This window comes from Tachyglossus aculeatus, chromosome 1, assembly GCF_015852505.1.
Source record: "Tachyglossus aculeatus isolate mTacAcu1 chromosome 1, mTacAcu1.pri, whole genome shotgun sequence".
In the NCBI taxonomy this organism is placed as follows: Eukaryota; Metazoa; Chordata; class Mammalia; order Monotremata; family Tachyglossidae; genus Tachyglossus; species Tachyglossus aculeatus.
In genome coordinates this window covers 57,120,716-57,132,803 of record NC_052066.1, presented here as the reverse complement: position 1 = coordinate 57,132,803, position 12,088 = coordinate 57,120,716, and the positions used below count along the sequence as shown (strand labels likewise).

General features: G+C 38.6%; 1 protein-coding gene across 1 annotated transcript in view; it reads left to right on the top strand.

Moving 5' to 3' along the window:
- Nucleotides 1–12,088, top strand: part of NAALADL2 (N-acetylated alpha-linked acidic dipeptidase like 2) — a 989,255-nt gene that overhangs the window by 663,256 nt on the left and 313,911 nt on the right. Inside the window, exons 8-10 of the mRNA XM_038750200.1 lie at nt 2,607–2,699; nt 4,128–4,333; nt 7,825–7,944. Of these exons, the coding sequence (XP_038606128.1) occupies nt 2,607–2,699; nt 4,128–4,333; nt 7,825–7,944 (419 nt within the window). The remainder of the gene's footprint in view (nt 1–2,606; nt 2,700–4,127; nt 4,334–7,824; nt 7,945–12,088) is intronic.

Genomic DNA, 12,088 nt, shown 5'->3' with positions numbered 1-12,088 from the left:
ATTACACCATGCTGCTTAGTTGAAAGAGTGCAAGACCTTCGTCAACAGGAAATGACCCAAACTTAAGCTACACCCAGTGATTAAATAGGAGATAAAGAGATGACAGAGCTTGCCCCTGCTAGATCCCCGAGAAGCTTGAAAGAGACTGGGTTTGGGAGTCAGAGGTCATGGGTTCTAATCCCACCCCACCACTTGTCAGCTGTGTGACTTTGGTGAAGTCACTTCACTTCTCTGTGTCTCAGTTACCTCCTCTATAAAATGGGGATTAAGACTGTGAGCCCCACGCGGGACAACCTGATTATTTTAACCAGCTCTTAGAACATTGCTTGACACATAATAAGTGCTTAATATTCATTCATTCATTCAATCAATCACATTTCTTGAGTGCTTACTAAGTGCAGAGCACTGTACTAAGAGCTTGAAAAGTACAATTTGGCAACAGATGGAGACAATTCCTACCCAACAGGCTCACAGTCTAGAAGGGAGAGACAGACAACAAAACAAGTAGACAAGCATCAATAGCATCAAAATAGATAAATAGAATTATAGATATATACACATCATTAATAAAATAAATAGAATAATAAATATGCACAAATATTCACAACTGCTGTGGGGCAGGGAAGGGGGTAGAACAGAGGGAGGGAGTAGGGGTGATGGGGAGGGGAGGAGGAGCAGAGGAAAGGAGGGGCTCAGTCTGGGAAGGCCTAATGGAGGAGGTGAGCTCTCAGTAGGGCTTTGAAGGGAGGAAGGGAGCTAGTTTGGAGGATGTGAGGAGGGAGGGCATTCCAGGCTAGAGGCAGGACATGGACCAGGGGTCAACAGCGGGACAGGCGAGAATGAGGCCCAGTGAGGAGGTTAGTGGTGGCAGAGGAGTGGAGTGTGCAGGCTAGGCTGTAGAAGGAGAGAAGGGAGGTGAGGTAAGAGCGGGTGAGGTGATGGAGACCTTTGAAGCCAATAGTGAGAAGTTTTTGCTTCATGCGAAGGTTGATAGGCAACCACTGGAGATTTTTGAGGAAGGGAGTGACATGCCCAGAGCGTTTCTGTAGAAAGTTAATCTGGACAGGAGGTTGGGAGAGCAGAAAGGATGCTGATGCAGTACTACAGTTGTAATATGATGAGAGATTGTACCAACAAGGTAGCGGTTTGGATGGAGGGGAAAGGGCGGATCTTGGCGATGTTGTGAAGATGAGACCGGCTAGTTTTGGTGACGGATTGGATGTGTGGGGGGAATGAGAGAACAGAATCCAGGGTGACACCAAGGTTGTGGGCTTGTGAGACAGGAAGTATGGTAGTGCCAAATATCATCATTATTATTATTATGTTAAAATTTAGACTATAACCTCAAGATCAATCTAAACTTTTTCTGAAACTGATTAAGCAAGAAGACAAAACTCACCACATATAATATTCTTTCATTCATTCATTCAATCATATTTATTGAGTGCTTACTTTGTGCAGAGCACTGTACTAAGCGCTTGGGAAGTACAAGTTGGCAACATATAGAGACGGTCCCTACCCAACAGTGGGCTCACAGTCTAGAAGGGGGAGACAGAGAACAAAACAAAACATATTAACAAAATAAAATAAATAGAATAAATATGTACAAATAAAATAGAGTAATAAATACATACAAACACATATACCTATATACAGGTGCTGTGGGGAGGAGAAGGAGGTAAGGAGGGGGGGAGGAGGGGGAGAGGAAGGAGGGGTGCATGAGGAAGACAGCTGACCTGTCCCAGAGTAAGAAAATAGAGAAGGGAAGGTCGTACCTATTCTTGTCACTCACTCATTCATTCATTCATTCATTCATTCATTCATTCATTCAATCAATCATATTTATTGAGTGCTTACTGTGAGCAGAGCACTGTATTAAGCACTTGGGAAGTACAAATTGGCAACATATAGAGATGGTCCCTACCCAACAACAGGCTCACAGTCTAGACGGGGGAGACAGACAACAAAACAAAACACGTGGGCAGGTGTCAAGTCATCATAATAAATAGAAGTAAAGCTAGATGCACATCATTAACAAAATAAATAGAATAGTAAATATGTACAAGTGAAATAAATACAGTAATGAATCTGTACAAACATATACAGGTGCTGTGGGGAGGGGAAGGAGGTAGGGTGGGAGGATGGGGAGGGGGAGAGGAAAAAGGGGGCTCAGTCTAGGAAGGCCTCCTGGAGGAGGTGAGCTCTCAGTAGGGCTTTGAAGGGAGGAAGAGAGCTAGCTTGGTGGATATGTGGAGGGAGGGTATTCCAGGCCAGGAGGAGGACATGGGCCGGGGGTCGACAGCGGGACAGGCAAGAATGAGGCACAGTGAGGAGGTTAGTGGCAGAGGAGCGGAGGGTGCGGGCTGGGCTGGAGAAGGAGAGAAGGGAGGTGAGGTAGGAGGGGGTGAGGGGATGGACTGCCTAGAAGCCCAGGGTGAGGAGTTTCTGCCTGATGCGCAGATTGATTGGTAGCCACTGGAGATTTTTGAGGAGGCAAGAATATGCCTTCCAGTTTCTAGGGCAAAAACAACTGAAAATACAGTAAAGCTCTGGAAACAGATAATCAGTAGGCTAAAACAGTCAATATGTTTTCCATCTTTTTCTAGAAATAAGAATTGTAAATTTGAAAGTTCAGACAGTGACAACATACAAGACTCTCACTAATGTTGTTGGATATTTAAAGGGAGCTACATTTCCCGGTAAGTTGATGTTTAAAGTATGTAGATTGCATATAATAATAGTAATAATAATAATAATAATAATAATAATAATAATAACAATAATAATGACATTTATTAAGCGCTTACTTTATGCAAAGCACTGTTCTAAGCACTGGGGAGGTTACAGTGTGACAGGTTGTCCCACGGGGGCTCACCGTCTTAATCCCCATTTTACAGATGAGGTAACTGAGGCCCAGAGAAGTTGTGACTTGCCCCAAGTCACATAGCTGACGATTGGAGGAGCTGGGATTTGAACTCATGACCGCTGATTCCAAAGCCCATGCTCTTTCCATTGATCCATGCTGCTTCTCATATATAATGAGTGAATAACACTTACCACCCTGTGATTTAGTAGCAAGAGAGTGTTTTTAATTATCTGTGAATGCAAATAAGAAATGTTCTTCATGTGTGAATTATTGAATTTCAACTGTGGCTAATTGAAATTCTTGATATGGTATTTTTGCTAAATTTCAAAAATAATGCTGAGAAATGGATATCAAAAATAGAAAATGGTATTGATTTTGGAAGGGGAAATCTTTACTCCTGCGATATTACAAAACAAAGATAGAACATTTACAGATACTACAATGTATTTTTTTGAAAATTATTTTGCTACTCAAAAACAATTATTTACTGTGTTCATAAGATTCAGATTGTAAGCTCTTTAAGGGCAGAGGTCATATCTACTAAAGCTATGCTGTTCTCCCATGTGTTTATTGCAGTATTCTGTAGAGAGTAAGTGTTCAATAAATAACCACTAAATGCTGGATTGATTGAAGGTGTTTTAGAGTAAAATCAATCATAGTCAAGTCTAAAGTCTAAAACAACCTCCAAATTAACAAGGAAGGTTATTGGTTTTGAGCCCTTTCACTTACATTTGCAAATGTAGAAAGTTCAGAGCATTGGCTTTTAAGAATTCCCTACCTAAATAATACTTATAGGAGCAATATTAGTTCTTCAAAATGGCAGGTTATGCCAACTGTAAAGTTGTCTGTCAAATTTGAAATGACATATGCTTGCCATCACAGATCAGGTTAATAGCAGTGTGACTCAGTGGAAAGGACATGGGCTTGGGAGTCCGAAATCATGTGCCTGCTCTGCCACTTATCAGCTGTGTGACTTTGGGCAAGTCACTTCACTTCTCTGTGCTTGTTACCTCATCTGTAAAATGGGGATGAAGACTGTAAGCCCCACGTGGGACAACCTGATGACCTTGTATCTACCCAATACTCAGAGCAGTGCTTGGCACATAGTAAGTGCTTAACAAATACCATCACTATTATTATTTTTTTATATTTCTCCCTGAAATAGTCTTAGTATTGTTTGTTATTTACTGAAATGTAGAAATAACACGAAATGCATTTATTACTGAGGTTCAATGTGGAAATTATTTCTTCCTTTCTCCAGACAGGTATATCATAGTTGGTAGCCCACACCAGAGTTCATATACTTACAGGGGACAAGAGTGGGCTAGTAGCACTGCCATAATCACCGCTTTTATCCAGGCCTTGATGTTAAAAGTGAAGAAGGGGTGGAGACCAGACCGTACCATCATTTTCTGCTCATGGGGTGGATCAGCATTTGGAAATATTGGCTCATACGAATGGGCGGAGGTAAAGAAATAAATATCACAAAATATCACTAGCAGCTTATGTTCTGTTAAGAAAAAAAAATACAATCCTGTAGTCCAAGAGACCTAAAGTTGTTGGGGCCAGACTTATCTTCACAAACCCCTCTCACTTCCAAAGCTCCAGAAAAGGAGATGTCACGGTCACTCTTGATGGGATATTACGTTAACAAACTGCTACGTCTTTTTTTATAAGAATAATGTTCTCAAAGAATTGACAAGGTTTTCCTTTCTTTTAGTTTGTTTTGAAAATGGATGCAAAATGAGAAACAATGCTTTAATTTAAAAAAATTAAGAGATTAAGGAGGATGTAGGATGTTTTCAGACAATATACTTTAATTGAAGGAAAAATAACATATCTTGAAGAAACTACACAATTTTAATTAATTCTGAAATTAATCTAAATTTACTCATTCCAGATTGAATGCTAGAAATTACGTGAGTGAATTGAAGATGAATGTATATATTTCACAAATATCAATTCCAGTAGAGTATTATAGCACCAAATGCTTTTCAATGAAAGACAAATGTGGTATATTTCAATCAACCATTCAAACTTTCCTATATGAAAACATCCTTTGATATTCTGAAAGTTGAGCTACCTTTTTAAAGTATACTTTTCACTTCAGCAGTACTGTGAAATTTGTGATTACAGATCAAAGCAGAAATGCAAAAATGAGGAGAAAATGGCATGGTTTCTATGATAGGTTATACACTCAGCTGAAAATGTTGCAGTAAAGTTTGCTCTACTGAAGCATTCCTTTTCTTCAAAAAACTCCAGATTTAGAAGGACATTTCATATGCACAATATTCTTTCACAGGTTACTTAAAATGAGTCACTAGTTCAGGTCTATAAAGACTAACGGAAAAATGTGGGATGATCTCATATTCTCCGTATTGGGATAGAATGCATTAGAAACCATGCATACTGGCCATATATCATGTATTATCTCATTTGTAATCAATTTTTTTATCTGGTTATATTAGTAAAGTTTTCGTGATTTGCAATGAGGCATTCATTTAAATTGAGAGATTGCAGTCAATAGTTAGTTAACTGAGAAAAATGATTGGAAAAGAAACTAGATTCTATTGAGTATTTGGAACACTTGAATTTTCAGCCAAGAGGCTTCCATCTTTTCTCCTCACCTGTGAGTCTGTTGGGTTCATTGGTGCCTTCTCTCCTTCTGAGCACAGGAATATAGCACTTTGTGTCATTCCTTATAACTTCATACCTGCCCCACATCTTTTTAGGCCTCCCTGAATCAGGAGTTTGAGAGTGAGATCTACTGTGGGCCCTGAGAGCTGGGAGAGGTAATTTTAGTTCCTTAAATTACCCCAGATGGTAGTTTAGACAATGTTGCATCCCAGCTGTAAACTGGAATCATATGCAGATTGCCGACCTGAATATTGCATGGCCATCAAACGGAGTGACTCTCTTTGAACATAAACATCACATAGAAAGAGAGAAAAGAGACTAAAGAGAAAACAGCACCAGGTACTACAAACAATAAGTAAAACAACATAACAGTGGGCAACCATTTGTTGGCTGGGAACTGTGCTTTGCACATAGTAAGTGCTTAATAAATGCCATTATTATTATTATTATTATTATTATTATTATTATTATAGAGGGACCACCTCTAGACTGCGAACTTGTCGTACTCTCCCAAGAGCTTAGTATTCATTCATTCTTTTGTTCATTCATTCATTCATTCATATTTATTGAGTGCTTGCTGTGTGCAGAGCACTGTACTAAGCACTTGGGAAGTACAAGTTGGCAACATATAGAGACAGTCCCTACCCAAGTGCTCACTGTGTGCAGAGCACTGTACTAAGTGCTTGGAAATTTTCACTTCAGCAATAGAGACAATCCCTGCCCATAATGGGCTTACAGTCTGGAAGGGGGGAGACAGACATCAAAACAAGTAAACAGGCATCAATAGCATCAATATAAATAAATAAAATTACAGATATATACCCATCAAAACAAGTAAAAGGTATTAATTTAAATAAATAGAATTATAGCTATGTACATAGATACATAAGTACTGTGGGATAAAGAGGAGGATGGTGCCAAGAAAGTGACTTGTGGCGATGAAGAGGGGATGGGGAGCTGAGGAAAAGGGGGACTTAGTCTGGGAAGGCCTCTTGGAGGAGGTGAGTCTTCCAACCAAGTCCCTACGGCTTTGAAGGGGGAAAGTGTGATTGTTTGGCACATTTGAGGAGGAAGGGCTTTACAGACCAGAGGTAAGATGTGGGCTAGGGATTGAAGGCGGACAGGCAAGAATGAGCCACAGTGAGAAGGTTCTCACCAGAAGAGCAAGTGCGTGAGCTGAGTTGCAGGAGAAAAGGGAAGTGAGGTAGAAGGGGGCAAGATGATGGAGAGCTTTGAAGCCAATAGTGAGGAGTTTTTGCTTGTTACGGAGGTTGATAGGGAATCACTGGAGATTTTTGAGGCAGGGGTGTGACATGCCCAGAACGTTTCTGTAGAAAGATAATCCGGGCAGCAGAGTGAAGTATAGATTGAAGTGGGGAGAGACAGGCGATTGGGAGTTCAGGAAGGATGCTGATGCAGTAATCCAGTCGGGATAAGGTGAATGATTGTACTAAAGTGGTAATGGTCTGGATGGAGAGGAAAGGGCAGATCTTGGTGATGTGGTGATGGTGAGACTGGCAGGTTTTGGTGAAGGATTGGATATGTGGGTGAATGAGGGATTGGAGTCAAGGATGGCACCAAGGTTGCGGGCTTGTGAGTTGGGAAGGATGGTTGTGCCAATCACAGTGATGAGAAACTCAGGGAGAGAACAGGGTTTGGGAGGGAAGATAAGAAGCTCTGTCTTGGACATGTTGAGTTTTAGTTGGTGGGAGGACATCCAAGAGGAGATGTCCTGAAGGCCGGAGGGGATGCTCTGCTCGTGGAAAACACTCAATATATACAATTGATTGGTTGGTTTGGCACAGTATGGCTGAGACTATGGGTCCCAAGTCAGTCTTTCAGCCACAGATGCAGTCATTTCATGAACTTCAATGGTGTCTTTGAAAACAGACTACTGTATAGTCTAGCCTTGTTTTATGCCGACAAATTTTTTAAGTGTGTGTATATGTATTATCTCTATACAGGTACAGACCAGATAGACTAGAAAATACTGGAAATGGGACCCTATTTTCTTAACTTTAAGTGTTTTTTCTGGACTCCAGGCATGTCTCTGTTTTCAGGACCATCCAAGTTAAACACTAGCTCATTTAATTAATAATTTATCCTGCCAAAATGTATTTGTCTTGATTGCACGAATATTTCAGGCCAGTATTTTAAAGGGTTTATTAATCTCAGCCATAAATACAAAATGTACTGTGGGACCTAGAATAATCGGATAATTTGAGGTACAATTTGCTCTATAATATTTATTCTTCACCAGAGAACAACATTTAAGTACAATTAAGTGTATTAACACTTGATACTTTTATTTCGGTTGATAGGATTTCAAGAAAGTTCTCCAAAGAAACGTCGTGGCATATATTAGTCTCCACAATCCTATTAGAGGTAACTCAAGTCTACATCCTGTGGCATCTCCTTCTCTACAGCAGCTTGTGTCTGAGGTAAAATATGCAATTTTATTGTTATTTCATAATAACAGTCTTCTACCTATTATTCCTCCCTGATGTTGATTATCTTGGTTCATTCATTCATTCATTCATTCAATCGTATTTATTGAGCACTTACTGTGTGCAGAGTACTGTACTAAGCACTTGGGAAGTACAAGTTGGCAACATATAGAGACGGTCCCTACCCAACAATGGGCTCACAGTCTAGAAGAGGGAGACAGACAATAAAACAAAACATCTGGACAGGTGTCACATCATCAGAATAAAATGCACAGTTTGTTTGAATATTGAGAAATACCTTTATTATACATTCCATGCTGAAGTTAAATAGACTGTGAGCCCATTGTTGGGTAGGGACCATCTCTATATGTTGCCAACTTATACATCCCAGGCGCTTAGTACAGTGCTCTGCACACAGTAAGCCCTCAATAAATGATTGAATGAATGAATACAAATTAACATTTAGTGATACTTAAAGTATTTAAAACTGTGTGAAGAAATATTTTTCAGGAGAACATTTTCCTAGAAACTAAGTGGAGGGATTAGAATCCATGATACAAAGTTTCGTTGCTATTCTGATTATTTATCTTATTGACTTTCTGTTGACTTTACACTATCATTTTTCATAATTATTGGTAATTTTACTTTTAAAAATGCTTTTGATCAAGTGACATTTCAAGTTGTGATTTATTTGTACATGACATGTTGCCGCCCAAGATGAAAATCGTCTCTGCTTTAATGACCAGTGGGAAAATTTAGGTATTTAAGAAAATAACTTTTTCAGAATTCCAAAAATAGAGTTGGTATCATTAAAATCTGAACTCGGTGACAGAGAATATGCTGAAATTCTGTAAATTAAAATTATTGATTGAAATAAATGGCATTTAAAATATTTTCTAAATTTATAGTTTTCACAGGCGTTTCCTAAGATAATTTAATAACAAAGAAATTGGCATGAATGAAATGGAAACATCTGAACATTTGAGCTCAGATAAATAGATAGCAATATGTATGTCCTAAATTTAACCTTATGGTTTTAAGATGAATCTGTTTATCATGTATACTGCCTTGATTACACTGACTTTCACTATCTTCCTGGAAACAATGGGAAGATTTAAACTACTATATATGATTTTCTGAAGATAGAGATATGTTTTAGGGAATGGATCTTCTCAAGAATTGAAGTATTTGTAAATTAGTGGATGGAAATAGAGAAAAGATGGTAAAATATAAATATTTGAATGAAGCATAAATGTCTATGAATGATGGGACACTTTGAAATTGGGTCTTCTAAAGGTTGTGGAATTACACATTTGTTTACAAGCACCATGGGCTTTTCTAAATGAAACTTTAAACCACTTATATTTGTAATTCACCTGGCAATATGGGCAATTTTGAAATCTCAAGCCTTTTACCTTCTTAAAAATTAAATACAAATTTAAATTAAAAATGCTTACACTAAAACATTCAGCATTAAAGTGAAATCATTTAATTCAAATGTTAGTCTTTTAAGTCAATCTGAAATTTAGTTGAGTATTCTATTATCAATAGTACTTATTAGATGCCTGATCAATCCATTGGTCAATCAGTGGCATTATTGTAATCACTGAATGCAGAGCACAGTATTAAGTACCTGGGAGTTACAATGCAATGAAATTGGTAGATATGATTTTGTAATTTGGTCTTAAACATTTTTCCTTTAAGCCTGATTTTTTTCCAATTCCTTAAATTTAAATCATCAAATATCCATATAGAAAAGGACAAAACATCAAGCTACTGAAGGAAACCTGTACTGTTATGGGACTGTTATTATTTTTAATGAACATAAATGTCATAGTAATTGTGACATTTCAAAATAAAAATGTGACCATCTGCTTGCAAAAAAAAAAAAAAGTTGTAATATTCTGCTTGCAAAATTCAACTTGAGTTGAAAGTTCACTTCAAATACATTTGAAATTAGAATTGCACCATACATGGATCTTGCTTCAGTTTCCAGGGGTGCCTTAACCTATTATTTGGTTAGGACACTTTCATTGCTTACTTTATAGAGAAGATTGATATCTTTTTAGAGAACGTTAATAAAACTTTCAGGAGTTGCTGTAAAGTCCAGTTCCTTATTGGCTTATCTCAGGAGTACATTAGCTTAAATAGTCTAAGCATGGTTTGTCGAAATGGAAATCAATTTAATGTATAGTGGTGGATTGGTTAGTGATGCATTTCTAAATAATGTTAGAATAGCCAACCTTGTGAGCACACATCAGAATGATTACCTATATAAAAACCCAATTATCCAAGCTAATTGGGACCAAGGCAAGTTCCGATAATTGAAAGTATGGATAACTGAGCAAAATTGAGGGTATCTGTCTTCTATAGGCGTTTGCTCGGTTATGCAAGTTTCTCTTTTTAATTTTATTTCTCCAGCTAAGCTCAGTTTGGTTACTACATTGTTTAGGTAATGGACATTTGGATAATCATTCTTTAAAATTCCGTAGTGACCTCAAGTGCCTCTACATCTTTAAAGACTGTTGCTTTGTGCCTGAGTCAGGAGCTTCTGACTATTCACTAGTCAACGTCTATCCTGATGCTCCCCACAAGGAATAGAAATAGACCGGGGAGAAGTCGTGCTTGAGTTCCTTTGAAGAAGGACAGCAATAGGAATCCCCCTATTGAAGAGGTGAGAAATCTGGTCCCTGGGATTCAGAGGGAAGCTGGCTTTCACCGGCTCTCCTATTTCTCCTCTCCAGCGTACTTCCCTCTGCCTGTATCTCATGCCCATCAGTCAATCATATTTATTGAGCTCTTACTCCATGCACAACACTGTACTAAGCACTTGGGAGAATACAGTACAATATAAATGACACATTCCTAGACCATAACAAGCTCCAACATTGCTAGGCCACACAGCATCTTTAATTCCAGCCAGTTGTTACTTTAATGGATTTTGTGTGTGTGCGTTTGCATCTGCATGTGTATAGCCTTTGATATCACAGCAGCCAAAGAAACAAGTGCGACAAGTACTGAGAAGCCACAGCTACAGATCTGTGTTTACTATGCTGATGGAAACTAAACCAAGGATTACAAAACTTTGGACTTCTTTTTTTCCTAGCGGCATTTTTGGTTTTTTTTGGTTTCTTGAGGGGAGTGGTGTTTTTTTTTTTCCAGTTGCTAATTAGTCTACTCTATACTGGGGGTTTCTTCCAAATGATTTGTTCTTTGGAGGACGAATTTTATTTCTGCATATCCTGACATTTTGTTAGTCCTATTTTTATCTCAGTTAAGAGGACTCTGGATGAAAGTCTTAGTTTAATAAGACTGCTGATTTAAATATTTGGATTTTGTAGCTAAAGAACAAGTCAAACAATGTGAGTTCTTAACAAATTTAGTGTGACTTCATTCATGCAACCATGGTAACTACTATCCATATTCACTGAAGGGGCACTCTGTTGAGTTCTTCATTGTCTGTAGCTATTTGATTGGCATGTTGGACAGCAGGGCTGGTAAGCAAATGATCATTTTCAATGCTGCTATGTTAATGAATTGGCATTGGCCAAAAAATTACTGGTCCTTCATCCAAAAAGGAGTAGTAATAACAGTAAAACAATGTATTTAGTGTCCACTTGACATAGTGCACTTGGAAGTACAAAATGACACAAGGATCCTGCATTCTAACAGGGGAGACAAACATGAAATTATTCACAACTATAGAGGTCAGAAATAAAGACATAAATGGCCACACATATGTAAGTGCCAAGCAGGTTGTGAATGAGATAGTTCATAATGCTCGAGTTGGCTGAGTGCATGGCTATGACTCAAGGTATTGAAAAGTTTATCAGGGAAATCTAGTTTATGGAGGGATTTTTGGAGGGATTTGAATTTTGGGAAAGCCTTAGTATGTCTGATGAGGGGAGGGGAGGAATTCCAAGCCAGCAGAACAATGCGAGTTAGGGAATGGAATTAGGAGCGTGGAATGAGAGGTATAGTTTGATGGTTGTGTTGGGTGGAATGAAGGCGGCGAATTGGGCAGTATTTGAAGAAGAGAGCAGATACTTAAGGAAACGGCATGGGCACCCTTGAAGTCAATCATGAGGGAGTTTTTAGTCAGTCAGTCAATCAGTGCTTTCGATTGACCTCTTACTCT